This window comes from Sesamum indicum, linkage group LG9 (assembly GCF_026168435.1).
Source record: "Sesamum indicum cultivar Baizhima isolate 11 linkage group LG9, ASM2616843v1, whole genome shotgun sequence".
Taxonomy (NCBI): domain Eukaryota; kingdom Viridiplantae; phylum Streptophyta; class Magnoliopsida; order Lamiales; family Pedaliaceae; genus Sesamum; species Sesamum indicum.
This window is the reverse complement of record NC_142665.1, coordinates 8,307,744-8,325,524: the sequence shown is the minus strand read 5'-3', so window position 1 is coordinate 8,325,524 and position 17,781 is coordinate 8,307,744. Positions and strand designations below refer to the sequence as shown.

At 31.0% G+C, this 17,781-nt stretch overlaps 1 protein-coding gene across 1 annotated transcript; it reads right to left on the bottom strand.

Annotated features, from left to right (window-relative positions):
- Nucleotides 1-198: 198 nt before the first annotated feature.
- On the bottom strand, nucleotides 199-4,497 carry LOC105171102 (cytochrome P450 84A1). The gene is made up of 2 exons (XM_011092117.3): nucleotides 3,426-4,497; nucleotides 199-1,095 (listed from the first exon to the last, which is right to left on the bottom strand). The coding sequence occupies exons 1-2, from the start codon at nucleotides 4,365-4,367 to the stop codon at nucleotides 472-474; spliced, it is 1,566 nt and encodes a 521-aa protein (XP_011090419.2). The 5' UTR covers nucleotides 4,368-4,497; the 3' UTR covers nucleotides 199-471.
- Between the last annotated feature and the right edge of the window lie 13,284 nt (nucleotides 4,498-17,781).

Here is a 17,781-nt window from a genome sequence, read left to right as displayed (position 1 = left end):
AAATAACCATTACAAATTAAATAGATACAATAATATAGGTATAAATAATTCTTACAAATTATTACTCCGACAATAAAAACTGGTTGAAATTTACAAGTAAGAGGAATTTTGGTAAGAAATATTGCACATTCAAAAGATATTGATCAAAATGAACAAAATTTAAATTTCAAAAAAACTCTTGAAGAATTCAAACAAGACTTATTTTTTAAAATGCAATAAATTTCCCATATCAACATATACATACAAATCCCATCTTTTGTCCAACTCGATTATTTCTTGTTTCTTTTCACCTAATAACATATATATATATGTATATATATATATCCATATACATTCCCCTAAAAAGGAAAAAAAAAACATATATGAAAAATCCAAATAATAATAATAAAAAAAAAGGAATAAAAAAGAAAAAGAAAATACATATAGTGGTTTCATTCCTGGCCACAACCATGCAGGTGACCCTCCTCCTGCTCAGTAAAGCCGGCAGAGCAGCCGCGGGCTCGGCACCGCCGTCAGCCTGGTGGCGCGTGGAGCCGTCAGTCCAAACACATCACCCATATCCAGCTCGCTAGGCTTCATCCCATCAGGCAACTCCCACGTAAAACAATGGAGGAGATGAGCCACCGCCACTTCCAGCGCGTACAGTCCCAGCTGCATCCCGGGACACGACCGCCGGCCCGAGCCGAAAGGAATGAACTCGAAGTTGCTCCCCTTGAAATCCGGCGCTCCCTCCCCGAGAAACCGCGCCGGTCTGAAGGAGTCGGCGTCCTCCCACGAGGTCTGGTCGCGGCCGATGGCCCACGCGTTGATGATGACGCGGGATTTAGCGGGGATGTGGTAGCCGGAGACGACGGCGTCGGCGGCGGTCTCGTGGAGGAGGAGGGGGATGGGGGGGTGGAGACGGAGGACCTCTTTGAGGCAGCAGCGGAGGTAGGTGAGCTTGTCGAAGTCGGGCTCTTCAACTTTGCGGGTCGGGCCGACTACGTTGGCGAGCTCTTGTTGGACCTTCTTGAGGTCTTCTGGGCTTCTCATTAGCTCCGCCATGGCCCACTCTATTGCCGACGCCACCGTTTCCGTCCCGCCAAACATTACGTCCTGACGTCATCCACACCTCATTCATCAGTCATACTCATAATATATTTTATATCTTTAAATTACACGTCACTCCTCTTAAATTTATCATAATTATAAATATATTTTCGCTATTTAAAAAATAAAAAATACTTTCTTGAAATTAACAGATATCTAACAAATATTCTCCTACAATAAAATATTACGAGGGAGTATTTGATAAATAATTACTAATTTTGGGGGTTTTCGTAATTATAATAAATCTCTATAACTAAAACGGTAATCAACTGTAACATGACAATATTTAAAACGGTTTTATAAAAATACTTATTCATTTTATAAGATATTTTTAAAGCTTATCAAATTTTTTCTTTCGAAAATAAGTTCTAAAAAAATAAGATTATGAAACTTATAAAATGTTCGTACTTACGATTCTGTAAGAATCTATTAACATCTTAAAAATAAGATGAAAACTCTCGTGACTTTTAAAAATAAGATAAAAATAAGAATCTGTTAATTCTACGTATACTTTTTTAAAAAAATAACCTATATATATTACATAAAATACGAAATATCATATTATTGTAGGGAAAAATGCAAGCAACCTCCTTGTGATATCACAAATCAGCAAATTACCCCCTTATGAGAAAACAAATAGCGATTTATCTCCTTATATTTTTTAAAATACAACAATTTACCCCCTCATGATTTTTAAAATATAGCAATTTACCTCCCTGTATAACGAGGTAAATAGCTTTATTTTAAAAAGTATAAAGGGGTGAATTATTATAATTTTTTCATAGGGGAGTAATGTGCTCATTTTCAGTATCACAGGGGGATAAATTGCTATTCACCCTATTATTTTATAATAAATAACAACTCAAACTTATCTAATATTAGAGGGTTCATAAGGTCTACCCCAGATTGAATTCTGTAGCAAGATCCAACTATGTATAATTGACCTAAAAATTTCAAGAAATATATATATTTTTCAATTAAGAAATAAAAAAAAAGTAAGTTGAAATGTGGGCAGATAATGACATGATTTTATATGAAACTTTTTATATTTTACATATATATATATATATAGTATCAAAATTTCAAATACTTCATTACAAAATTTGCTGACTAAATCTAAGTAGAAAAGTGCTCAGATTTTCCATTTCCAAACCCCAATATATGTGGCTCTGATTGCTGCCTTTTTCAGCCACCTTCTTCTTCTTCTTTTTTTCAACAAATTAATATCGGTATAAAATACGGACGAATTTAAAAATAAAATAATTATACTTATATAACAAATCACACTGTCATAATATTTGGAAATAAATAAAATAAGTAGGAGGATTGATATATAAAAAAAATGTATAATTTTGAAAAAAAATTATAAAATTTGAAGGTTGGGCGGGGCCACGAGTTTTCTAAGACGTGTCTGTAATATTAAATGTAATAAAATATATAAACCAATCACAAAATCTTGTGTGCAACGTTTTCATGTGTTTGCACATTCTTTTCTTCCTATAAAAAAAATGACATGTGTTTCTCTCTTAATGGAATAAGTTGAAATTTTCAGGTTTCTTCTTCTTCTTGTTCTTTCTTTTTTTTTTTTAATTCTTCTTTTGATTATTAAAAATTAAAACTTATACAAAGTGAAATTAATTAATACAGACAATATATATATATATATATACAAACCCTTTTCATTTAAAGGATAATCTATTAAATAAGAAGTTTTTATATTAAATTTTAAATAAAAGGGATAAAGAAATTGTTAAATTAATGCACTGATATATATATACAACAAAAATAAAAAAAGAGTTAGACGAAAATAAAAATTAATTATGATATTAGTTAATTAATTCATTGATAGACAATCTTGCAAGTTTTGCATTTATATGTCTTTAACGACAAAGGTTTTCTTGTTTGATTTTCCAAACACCAAACACTTATATAAAAAGTAGTTAATTATTTGCAAAATATATTAAAAAATATCTAGAAAATTCAGATTGGATCAAGTCGAATTAATTATATAGCAAGTGATATATATATATATATATATATATATATTTGAATAGTACATTAATAATATGATGAAATTTTTTTTATTTAAATCAGGTTTGCCCGAACAAAAATAATAACAAAGCAAGCGTAATACACTTGTCATATAATTAATTCCTGAACTGTACACTAATTAGTAAAAAGAAGTGTATTGCACTTACTATATAATTAATTCAAATTCAATCCAATTAATTGGGTTAGAATTTTTTCTAATATGAAAACCACATTTAAGTTTGGCTAAATTCGATTTTGATTAGATTTTATTTAAAAGATTTCATAACGAGTGTAGATTTTCTTACCATGATGATGGCTTTAATGTTGTCCCTCGTGAGTTTGATGGAACTCTGCAAATCCTCAGCCTCCGAAACCTTAGCCTCATCGTCATCACTGTAAAAAGCCAACAACTCATCCACCATGTCAGTATCTCGGGCCTCACCGGATCCAACTTCGGGCTTTCTTCTCTGCATGTGATCATCAATAATGCTGTCTATAAATCCATCAAGCGAAGCCCGGGCTTTGGCCAGCCTGCTGTTCAGCCCCTGAGGATCCATCCACCCCAACCATGGAATGAAGTCCGCAATGTTAAATGCTCCAAACAGCTTCGAGAACTCCTGCAAAATCTTGATGAAATCATCTTGGCCCTCATGGGAGCTCGACCCAAACGCAGCCCGGTAAATTATGTTCCTCGTCAGCCCGAACACCAGCTCCCCGATGTTCACAGCCGTGCCAGTGCTCATAGCCACGGTCCTGACCATGTCGTCCACCTCGTCCCTGACCGAGTCCCAGGACTCAGCCCGTTTACGGCTAAAGAGCTTCATGACGCATAGCTTGCGCATTTGGCGCCAGAAGGGCCCGTAATGGGCGAAAGCCATGTCGGCCCGATCATAGGTTAAGTAACGTATAGCGACAGTTGCGGGCCGGTTGGAGAATATGTTGTCTTGGAGTTGTAGTACCTCTCGGGCCACATCGGGCTTCGACACCGCCACCATGTGGAGGGAGCCAATGCCGAGGTGGAGAATGCCACCGTATTGTTTGGCCAAGTTGGCCAATCCCCGGTGGGTCAATTGGTCAATCATTCCCATGTTGCCAATAACGGGCCACCCTCTCGGCCCAGGAGGATAGGGTTTACGTCGAAATCTTGATAGAACAAACAAGAAAAGTAAAGGGATAATGAAGAAGATCAACAAGGGTTTAGCCTCAAGAGCTTGGAGAAGATGAGCAATCATCATCTTCTTCTCCATGATGATATTTATTTAGTCTTTTTTCAAGAATTGTTGCTAAAATTCTTGCAACTTTAATTTTGGGCAACAACAAATGATAGTAAGGTGGGAAAAGGTGCAACTCCAATGTTGTTGCTAAGTCTTTGATGGACATATGAGGGCTTTATATAAAAGTTCAAAAAGAGCAGCGTTCATGCTCCATCCACAATTTCACACACGCACGCACGCACTATGTGAGGGGAGTATATTAATAAAACACACATGGATATTTTTAAAAATAATTGTATTTACATCATTGATCTATCATTTATTTACACAAATCACTCCTATCTTTTACATAATCATAAAAGCCACCACAAATGGTTAAAAAAAAAATAGGGGTAGTTTAATTTGTGCAATCATAATGACGTTCTTGAGGAGCATATATTGTAATTTTTCAAAAACATGGGTGATCTGTGCAAATCTTCAAAACGTAGGAGCGATTTATGTAAATAGACCTTAATTAGGGGGTACAGGTGTAAAAATCATCCTTTTTTCCAGTTCAAACATCAACCATCAGTATATGTCAATCTTTAATATCAAATATGTATAATTAATTAATAATTACTATCACAATAGATCAACAATTACTATTAAAATAGATTAATATACACACATAGATGAAGCTCGAACCTATAAACTCTTTAATTCCGTTAATTAAAATAGGCCTCGTTGGAACACATTGATCTTCTTGGATCATCTCATATTTTTTAATAATAAAATGTTGGTCGAATAGGTATATATATATATATATATATATATATGTGTGTGTGTGTGTGTGTGTGTGTGTGTGTGTGTGTGTGTTTAGGTTGGAAATAAGGTGGGAAGTGTTTATCTCGTCAATGTAGATTAGAATCAAGGTAGGCCCCAATATGGAGTATGAATGTTGTAAGGCTTATCTCTAGTGTTTGAAATAGTTATATATATATATATATATATATATATATATATAAAATTAATAGAAAAAAATACAAGCAACCCCTTGTGATATCATAAATAAGCAAATTACCCCTTATGAAAAAATAAATAGCGAGTTACCTCCCTGTATTTTTTAAAATACAATAATTTACCCTCCTATGATCTTTAAAATGAAGCAATTTACCTTCCTATGATATCATAAATGAGCAAATTACCCCCTTATAAAAAAATAAATAGCGAGTTACCTCCCTGTATTTTTTAAAATACAATAATTTACCCTCCTATAATTTTTAAAATGAAGCAATTTACCTCCCTATATAAGGAGGTAAATTGCTTCATTTTAAAAAGTATAAGGGGGTAAATTACTATATTTTCATAGGGGAGTAACGTTCCTTTTAAATATGATATTTTCTACGAGAAGTATGATATTTTTTGGCAAATATTTGTTGCAACGAAAACAAAAATTATTTAAAATAGCATTAGTCAAAGAATGTTTTGATGTAACCAATCAAACATTGAGAAACAAAATAATATATTGTCTCTAAATTAGATGTAAAGAGGTATAATTTTTTTTAATTATTATGTCAAAGTTATTAAGTTAGATTGGAAAGATATATATATATATTTAAAAATAAGCTCAAATATAACAATATGTATAACATTTAATTATTTAAAAAAGTAAGTATATAACTTAATTAGTTAGATATGTTGGGATATTAATTATTATGTTGCCCCTAAAAAAGGAAAAAAAAATGACTTAGCTTTTTTGTGCATAATATTTAAATTAAACATTAATAGTACTTTCTGTTCATGCTTGGAGAGATTTATATTACAAATAGGAATAAATCAGGATAAATTATATTATGACCCCTTAAAATTAAGTTTAAATTACATAAACACCCCATACTTTTTACAAAATTACAATAATACTATTTAATATTGTAGTAGTGAAATTACGTCAACTTCCCTTAGAATACGTTACACTAACGTTCTTAAAAAAATGTATTTATAATTTTATAAAAAAATAAAAAGTATTTATATATTTAATGTAACCTTAAACAATGTGAACATAATATATCTTAAATCTATGGTTCTAGATGTCTCAACTTTCCTACGACTCGACAACGGTTCAACCATTTTTGTTTTTTATTATTTTGTTGCGTGGGTGTTTCTTTCTTACATTAATTCTAATATATTTTGGGGGTGGGTTTTATGAGAAAAGTTCAAATTGAAACATAGGATAAGATCGAAGTTTCAATAGAATATTGTCTCTCGATAGTACATTGATGTTCGAATAATAATAATAATAATAATAAAAAACAGGTTAGAACCTCATCTAGTTTTTTAATTTAATTATTAAATTTTGAGGTATTTTCTTACCTAAATTGTTTATATATTTACGTATCAGATTGAACATCAATACTTGTCACTATCCCAAAAGTTATAGGTGTTTGTAACAAGAATACGTAATAATTAAATAAAATTATACTTTTAGTCCTATATGACAGGGGATTCAACACTTTTAGTCTTTTGGTTTATAAGATTTTTAAATGATCCCTAAATTAAAAAAACTCGACGCGTTTAGCCCTCTATTTTATAGGACTTTCAAAATGGTCCCAAATTGAAAAAATTCGATAGATTTAATCTATGCTTTATGGAATTTATAGAACTGAATGTGTCAATCTTTTTTTAATTTTGGGACCCTTTTTAAAATTCTGTAAAACAGAATACTAAAAGTGCTAAACTTCCTATCCTGTGGGACTAAAAGTATAATTTTACCGTAATTATTACCACACAGGTAAAAAATTATCTTATGACAACCATCAAGATATATGTTATTATTACATATATATTATAGACCAATGTCAATCAATTTAAATTAGTTTATCCTATTATTAAAACAAAAACATAGTATAACAATGTTACACCAAGAAGTCAATTCAAAGTATTGAAATTTTTCACCAAAAAATTGATTTCTTTGGAATAGTCCATAATTCAAGTGTTGTATAGATGCAAGAAAACAAGAAAAAGTCATATATTATGTCGAAATAAAAAATACCCATCAAAATAAAATCACTAAATAGCAAATATATCCCCTAGGGCTTCAACTAGGGTAAATTATATTGGCTTATGTTTAATTACACGTATAGCCCTTATTTTTTATAAAATTACAAATACGACCCTTCTTGAATAGTTATAATTATAAGTACATCCTCTATTCAGTGGTGAAATTTTAATTACATAAACATCTCTTAAGATTATAGTCTCAATTATAAGTACATGTTCTATTCAGTTTGGTAAGGTATATTACACTAACACCCTCCTCAGGGGTTGAATATGTAATTTTACAAATATATATATATATATATATGTATAATTTACCCTTGAATTGTTGTGACTGGAAAATTATATGATGATACTTAATTTTGTGTCTAATCAACAACAACAAAAAAAAAAAAAGTGTGATGTGATGAAATTGACTAGATGTTGCTTCTTGTTCACCTAATTATGTGAAAACTCATAGATAATTAAACCATGAATATACTTAATTAATTACTATAGGGCTAGTTTTTGTTTTTAAATTATTTTTGAGAAAAGAATTTAAACTTAGTGTGGTAAATTTGAGGTTTTAAAATTTATAAATTTAATTTATCTCTATGAATTAATTAGTATATACATTAATATAATATAAAAATAATAAATAAATATACATAAAATACGACAAATATACGTCCAGTAGAACTTGAACCCAGAACCTGAAATTGTCTATGGAACCTCAGTCTTAATCACTAAGCTAACAGTAGCGTTTGCAAACGCTTATTTTAAGTGCTTATCAATTTATTGTTAAGAAATAAGCTGAAAAGTGTGTTATTGTTTTACAATTTTTGCTTTTGAACAACTTTAATTGAGTTGATTTAAATTAAAAGTTATAAATTTCAATTTCTAACTTTTTTTTTTGGGGTAAATGTAAGTTTCATTAATAAAACAAGATCGTACAGTACAACAGTACTCAATTGGTGGTTTCTCACTCGACAGGCCAAAGGATACGCCATAACCTATATAACGCACATGAACTAATAGAAGAGATAAATTTACTCTGATAATCCTCTGTCTAATATCTTCCACAATAATGATGGATATGATATTCGGTGGTCGTTACGTATGCTCAAAGCATCTCAAATTCCGTTCCCTTCAAATGTGGTAAATGCAAGCAGCTAGGAGTGCACGATAAGCCAAGTTAATGATATGTTTTCCTCTCCATTTCCTTGCAGCCCACTCAACGTCCCGTGACCACTCTCTATTAGGTCATTCAAACCGAACAATCCATCGAATCGCTATCAAACATCTTCTGAATTCCGAACTTTTAATCATCGCTTTGTTTTTTGGGGGAACTGACAACTTATTTCCATTATAAAAAAGGAAAAATTACTGCAAATACCCCTAAAAACATAACTGGTAATAAGGTGTTTGTTTGGCCGTAGGATTTGTGCAGATAAGTTTGCTTTTTCCATCAATTTTTGCTCTCTCCCAAACAGAAGTAAACAAATGACATTTTAGATGCAAAATGTCTCTTGTTTGTTTAGAGTCTTTTTCTTAGTTTTGACCCTCCAACCATTGACAATATCATCTTACCTTCAAGAATTTGGCTCCCAACCCCCCAAAAATTAAAGGGTTAATTACGCTTAAACCCCCTCTAAGACATGAAATTACACTTTTTTTGAAAAAAAAAATTAAAATTATACTTATACCCCTTTCAAAAGTTCACTATTTACACCTAACCCCATTTTGTTACGAGTTGGACAAAAAACAGCAGACGTTAGAGAAAAATTACATAAATTTTCAATCTTACTCCTCATCTAACAATTTCATTTAATATTTTTGTACTTATGAGGAAAAAAATAATAATAATATTAACCTCACTTCATATACATATATATTATATCGATCCCCCTATAAGTATAAAAATATATATGAGAATGTAAAATGAGAGACAAAATTAAAATTTTAAGTGATTTTTTTTTTTTGTTAACGTCAGCATTTTATTGTCCAAACTCTGACAAAAGAATGTAAAGTCTAAATGGGTATAAGTGTAATTTTAAATCTTTTTTGATGAAAAATGTAATTATATATTTTTAGAAGGGGTGTAAGTTTAATTTACACAAAAATAAGAAAAAACAAAATAAAGAAGGAAAAAATCATAATTTCTTTTTACTAATGATTAACACATGATAATTTACTATTAAATATAATGATTAATACTTAACTCCCACGGTGTGATTAGCAGTAATCTTTGCGTGTAATCTCAGATGCCTAATTTGCAGTATTATTGACTTGACCTGGTAAATAAGTAGCCCCCCTCCACCAGTCTAATAGGAAAAAATATTAATAAAACATAATTACCTAATTAATTATTATTTATTTGATTAGTTTACTCTAATCCATTGAAAAATCACTGTCAATTGGTTTCGAGTTGATGAGGACAAGAGCTTACACATTAGGATGTGAAAATGAAAATGCAACCAATGACTACAACACCTTCATGTAGTTCACCAACAATTTAATTTCAGGACAACGGGTCAGTTTAATTGATGAAATTGAGGTATTATGACAAACTCTATTAATGTGGGAATGTTGGTTTTACTGTAATAGTATTTATCGGCATAATTTATACAAGGTTATCGTACTAATTTTATTGGGTAATTCTGCACTAATAATACGTAATCTAATTTTATCAAGAATAATCTTAGCCACTGCTGACGGGTCTCGATCCAATTGCTGAAATTTTCTCCTATTGCACTCCTGCCAAATGTGATATACTATAGATGCTAAAAGGTTGCGATAGGCGGCATTAATCACGTGTGTTCCCCGCCATTTTCGCGCAGTGATCATTATATCAATCATCCATCCTCTGTTTGTCCATGAAAACTGGACATCCCTACGTAAGATTCAAATACACTGTGTTGAATAAGGGCACGAAAATAGCAAGTGTTGGTGATTCTCCAGTGTACCCATCGAGCAAAGAACACAATCTCCATTAAAATGTTGTAACCATGGACGATCCATCGTCGAGAGTCGTTCATTGATTTGTAATTTCCCCCAACATTTATTTTTTTTTTTCAATCTCAACAAATTAACTGAAATATTGGAGTATTTTTATTGAGGCTCACCCAACGAACCTAACGATCGCTTTCCTTGTCTAGTCCCCAAAACACATGATTCGGGACATACTCGAAACCATCTCGAACGCCAACCCAAATTAAATTTAAGTTTAGTCAGATCGAATCAATCACTCTAGCTATATGGTCGATTACCCTCTTTAAAATATACAACAATCACATTAATAATATATTACATTGATTTTTTGTACAATTAATTTAGGTTGGACCAAAATTCTATTTAAATTAGAATTAAAATAGTGATACAAATATTGATACGTTTGAAACTCTACTTCATTGGACTTGTCTCAATTGGTTCGCTCCTACTAATTATACGTAATGTGTACTCCTCACGTAGGGCTGACAATGAGTCAGATTTTTCTTTTAGTAATTTATTTTCTTTGAATAAATAGTTTAATTTAATGTGTTTAATTTGTCGTACTAATATATAAAATAGGATTAAATACATATTCGGTCCTCTAATTTAGGTTATTTAGTGTGTAGGTCCTTTAACTTTCTAGAGTAGCATTTCGATTCTACATCTTTTTAATTTTTACGATTTTAATCCCTTTCCGGAGTTCATATTTCTAACTGGAAAAATGCATGTGCATCCACGTGACTTTTTAGAATTGGGGAACTGTTTTTATTGGTTCATTTTTTTTAGTATTTTTGTCTTTTAGCTTTTTAAAATAGCAGTTTGGTCCTATATCTTTTTAGTTTTTGCGATTCCAATCATTTTTTCACTGGATTTGAATCTTCTCACTATTGGATGTGAACTCCGGTAAAAAAAAAAGAACAAAAATTACGAAAATTAAAAAGATGTAAGACCAAAATACTATCCTACAAAGTTAAAGGACGACAATGTCAAATAACTTAAAATAAAAAAAAAAGTATTTAATCCTATAAAATATTGCAGCAATAACCATTTTAATTATGATATTAAAATTGGGTAATCTGAACAAGTCAAATTGATAATGAAAGTTAATATAAAAATAAACCCAACATATAACATTCCACTCTTTTAGGTGGGAATTACCATATTTTGACCATGTAAATGTGTTGTGTAATGAATTTGACCACTAAAAATAGCATATTTACATGGATTTGTTGGGGGGTGAAATTAGGGTTTTATTATATATATAGTTTATGGTTGGAAAGATGGAAAGATTAGTCAATGGTGGTGATAATCAACCTGAGATCAGCATTATCCAATTTGGCCCTAATTTGATCCGTACACAACAAGAGAAGAGCAATTATCACTTCAATTTGCTGGAAAGCAAACATGATGATTATTTTATTATAATGTAATAATGGGTTTCATAATTTGGAAAATAATAATTATTTTGTAAAAAATTATCACTATAAAAATAAGTTTGAAAAAATTGAGCATAAAATTTGATGATATTGTCACGCGTCTTTAGCAATTATAAATATAGAGTTTGAATGACTTACAAGACTTGTTTTCCCAAACGAGCTACTTTATACGACAAAATTGTGAGCTCAATGGAGGCCGACAATAACTGTTTGAGCGAAAATTCACCAGTCCCGAGTCACGTTGCATCATTTTGCATATTATAAGTATGAAACCATGTTTTTGGCCCACGCCTCTCATCCAAGAGGTTGATGGTATTGCTATGTATTTCACATTGGTTGTAAATAAAAAACTTTATTGGCTTATAAGCCCAACTCCAGTATTTCTTTTACCTAGCGAGACATCTTTTCAAGACAAAATCATGAGTTTTATATGAAGTTAGAGTAGACAATACTTTACACATCAAGATAGCGAATGCATCACACGCCACATCATTTGGCCTCGTCGGTCAGGATTAGGTCAAATGCCCATCCTATGTGGCTTGTGTGGCGCTGATGATGTTACTTGTGAGTCCCACATTGATTATAAACAAGGATTTTGAGTGACATATAAGGCCCAAAAATTGTGATGAACATATAAATTCAAAGCAGACAATAACTCATGCAATATCATCGATCACCTAGCACGCCACATCATTTATTACGCCATCTCTGGGAACACAACCATGTGCCCATCTCGAGCCCCCTGTCTGAGAGCTAATGACATCATCCCGTGCACAATATCGATATCAAGCTAAAGTGGGTAATACATCGCATAACAAAACACTTTCATATCATACACAACATCATTTAATCTGTAAAAATGAGGTCACTTTCATATCATACACAACATCATTTAATCTGTAAAAATGAGGTCATGTGCGTGTCAAATACCTCATCTCTAGGAGGCTAACATTGATGCCTCGGATTCTACATAGGATGCAAGCATGGAGTTTGAGTGGCCATGTAATAGGCTCCAATGACGTTGCACCGCTATTATTTTTGTCCTAAATTACAAATAATAACTTGAAAATGGAAAAATAAATATATAACCCATTTCAATTTATTGTTGCGACTTAAAAACTCCTAACAAAATAATTCTTTTGCTAAATTTGACCATTGAAGCACAATTGGATGATGACATTATTAGTACTATTATTATTAAAGAAATAAAAAAGTGTTGACTTGTCCAAAACAAAGGTGTTGAATTCCAAGGTATTGACAACCAAGTCCAAGACTTGTTCATTCAAGTTTTGGTGGATTTTTGCTGCACGCGTGTGGCAAAAATTATGTCCAACAACCCACCCCGTATGAAATCGTCAACTCCATGGACCGATCAACCCCATCACAATCTAATTATACTCATAAGTCTATCCAAAAATTTCCAAGATGCCCAACACATAAATTCAACCTAAGAAGCATTCACACAACATATTCTATATATGTACTAATCAGAAATGTCCAGAAACTGACAATTAAGGGCAACCAGTATTATTGTCAAATCTACAACTCGAAAAAGGCAAGCCTCCAAAAAAATCAAATTACTAAGGCAATATTACATTGTTTTAATCTCTTGTTTCTTTACGTGATGCTAAATACGGTAGCTCTATGGGGTAGATACGTAATTTCTCCAGTTCGTTGTAAATGCTTCCCTAGATCTATGATGATCCAGGTCGAGGTTCTCTGTAATCTAGAGCTTACTTCAAGGGTGATTGGTAATGATCTGGCAGTGATCCGGAGTATGAATCTGACGAGTATTTTAAGTTGGACTAGTGATGATTGGCCTATACACAGAAATTGTTGGACTATTTGAGTTGGTAAGGGGCTGCAGTGTGAGATCTCTCTACTGAGTACGATTTGATAGTAATAAATGCATACCAATAACATAGATTTTCAAAGTATTTATAGGGACTTGTGTGTCAGAATCCGTAGAGGCTACGTGTTAAAAAAAGCAATCCTTCCATGAGTGCCAAATCAATAACTATTCAAATAGATCATCACCCGACACGACCTGCTAAAACACACACGGAACTTCGAAGTAATTGAATTTTTCTTTCTTTTTTTTTTCTTTGAGGGTATTTTGGCCTTGTTGTTGTTCAATATATTTTCCTTATCACATGAAAGTTTATATATTTTTTTTATTTGAAATTATACTATTGGAGTAATATATATTATACGTATATAAATAATTTATAATTGTATATTATAATATTTATAAAATATAATTATATATGTAAAATTAAATCTAAAGTATCAGTATGTAAAATTAAGATCCAATTGTTAAAGATATATATATATATATATAAAGTGGCGCATGTGTTAAGCCACTCGCATGAGGGAGTATTTTGCTCTCATTTTGGACTTTCAAGGAAGGAAATTAAATTGGTGTTTTTATGATTCACGAGACGACTAACTTACCTATTTTTTATATCGTAAGTAGGTAAATTATAATTTACTTTTTATTTTTAATTAATAACAATTTGATGCACAACTTTTCTGACTAATTAGTCATAATGTCATAGTTATGGATAATACTGAGATTAATTGTGAATGTGAAACAATTGATGAATTAAGTGTAGTATAGTCTCAAAGATTTCAACCTCCATAATTATTACTACAATTGTTTTTCTTCAGACAAGAAAGACAGAGCCGCCGCCACTCACCACTCCAGCACTGTAGTTTGGACATGGCCAGATAATTTCTGGAATGGGCTGCCCTTTATTAAGTTACATAAAATATATAATTATTTTGTTTTTACACTACCCAAAAAAAAATTATTTCTTATATTATAAATGATCGATAAATTAAAAATTATGGTAAATCAATATTATTGGCCACGGATCAGATAAAATCAATACGAAAATTTAAATTTTTTAATCACGATTGATCGATATTTGTCATGATTTTAATTATGATTAAAACATTTGTCATGAATTTTGGATAATTCGCTTGCAAAAACAACAGCTGAATAATCGTCTCAGAGTCATGGTTCATCAGTAGCAGCATGATTCTTTATATTTACTCTTTTTCTTTTTTTAACACCTGAAGGTGGGGGAAGCTTTTCGGGGTCCTCGTCCCTTCTTCATTGAAATTTAATTAACGATCATCGCTACTTCATTACTGCAACAAAATCATAAACGGAGGAGTACTACTCCTTTCCATTTTAACAATTTCTTCTAGCGACATTATGTTTTGTGTTTCTGCTGGCATCTTCTTATGATTCGCCTTGTTCGAATTCTTGGACCACAAGAGTTACTCCTTTGTTTCGTCACTCGATTTTGTCAATTTTTACTCTTGTTGTATTATTTTAAAGAAAAATCGGACGAGGAAATTAACGAATCGGGCAATAATTAAAAAATCAGGAGCGTACTAATAATTTTTCAAACAGTAAGAAAAATATTGATAATTATGACATAAATTTGAAAAGAGATGGTTGTAACTGAGGCAGAGACTGAAATTGAAACCAGAAAGAATAAGATGATATGTGCAGTGAGTCTTATCGGGTTTGTAGGGACGAAGACATGAAGCAATCAGTTCAGACATAATCAACTTCCTAATTAGTGTTAATCAGTAAGCATTATTACAGCATTAATTAAAGTGAAAAGTTAGAAACAATGAATTAATAATTATAATGATGATGAAATGAAATCATCAAACGCGCTCTTGAGCTTCTCTCTGACGAAGAACAAGTTGTTCAACATCAACCCTAGAAAAGAAAACAAATATATATATATATATATATGCTCCAAAAGTGGGTTCAACAGATAATGTCATAATGCTCATCCTAAGTTTAGTGCATTCTTACTTCACCTTATTGTCACTCTGACCTCACCAACAACAATCCCATCACCATTTTCATACCCTCACAATATGATCAGGTTGTTATTATTTTTTATTTTTTATATATTTAATTATTTTTTATGAATTTAATTCTGAATATTTTATATTCGATTCTTTTTTTAGCGAATTTAGTGTTATTTTGATAATTTTAATTTCGTTATGAGTAAATACTCCAATAAGAAAGGGATCGAAACTTTCAAGATAGAATTACATTTATAAAAAAAAATTAAATATATAAATGAAATAAATTACAAGATATAATTCTTCTACAATTTATTTTGGCAATGAATGATACGAATTTAGATGGGGGGGGGGGGGGGAATGGGACATTAAAGATATTTAAATATTAATTATTACAAGAATTGCTATTTTTAAGAAAATTGGAAATTGAGGATATTTTCCGGTGATATTTTGCAGCAAAAGATGTCTCGTTATGGCAGCATTTTAAATTATTTTCTTTCATTATCAAAATGAATTTCAAGAGGATAAAAAGTTGTCATTCCCGTACTTACACCACTAAAATTATAATTTTATCGAATTCTAAATGTTCTGGAAATTATCAAAATTTTATTAGCGGTTATTTTGCATATTCTTTTTGATTTTTTTTTCGATGTTAGGGGTTTTTTAACATTTAAGATTGGTATTTCTAATCTCGTAATTTAGGTTATTAGAATTTTTATTTTTTAATTTTTTATAGTAGAATTTCGATCCTATATTTTAAAATTTTCGTGATTTTAGTTCTTTCATCACTAGAGTTTGGCCTTCTCGTTTGAAAAATGCATGTATTTTTCGCGCGACAATTTAAAATTAGAATTTTTGTATCTTGCTATTTGCTCATTTTTTTTGCCGTCATTTTTATCTTTTAATAAATTTTTCATTATAGCATTTTAAGTATGCATTTTTTTAATTTTCGTGATTTTAGTCTTATTTTCGCAAGAGTTCACCTACCGGCACCTTTCTCACGGTGGAGTTAAACTCGGATGAACAAAAAGATTGAAATTTTGAAAAATAAAAAGATACAGGGCCTAAATGTTACCCTAAAAAGTTAAAGAACGAAAACACCAAATGATGTAAATTACGACACCAAAAGTACATTTAATCCATTAGAATTTTGGAAGAGTAAATTGCATTAAATTCAATTAACTTAATTAATATATCTCCCTTTCAATTTAATAAAAAGTTCAATGGTGTGTATATATAGATATATATAAGGGAAAAATATTATTTTAGTCCTCTACGTATGTTTAATTTTAATTTTAGTCTGATAACTATGTCCATTTTTTTTTTGGTCCAGTAACTTACAAAATTGCTTACTTTTAGTACTCTGGCAGATTTTCGGACAATTTTATCCCTATGCAACTTTTGAAAGGTAATTTTAGTCCATATGCACTCATAGGGATAAAATTGACCGAAAATTTACCAGAGAACTAAAAAGTAAGCAATTTCGTAAGTTACTGGACCTAAATAAAAATGGATATAATTATCGGGCTAAAATTAAAATTAGGCATACTTAACGGACTAAAATAATACTTTTCCCTATATATAATAGTAACATAATTAATACATAATGCTCTAATCATCATTGTACAAATCCATTTTTGCTTTTGTGGAGAGAGAGCTAATTTCGGTGCACTCAATTGAATCCAAGTTGGTAGTATGCCACTATTCCACTATATATATATATATATATATATGTATGTGTATGTATCTATCTATGTATTTTTATTTAAATATATATATATATATATGCTTTTTTAATCATGAAAAATCTTGAAAAGCACTTATGGTATTGGAACCTGTCATTTTTCAAATGGGAAGGTTTTTCAATATTTTCCAACTTTTCATCACTAATTATTTAGTACAGAATCTTTATTTTCTAATTTAAATAGAAAAGAATATAAGAATAGGTCAAAACATCATAAATATATATATATATATATACATATATATATATAATTGTATTATCCGCAACGCGACAATCAACATAGTATCGGAAGAGTTGTCGTATACTTCGAGAAATTGAGACACTTGGCCTGTGCAATAATAACAACAGTCCAAACATGACGCTTTCAATACCAACGGTACAAAAATTTAAATTATATTATTGTTAACTAAGCGAATATATTGTCCCA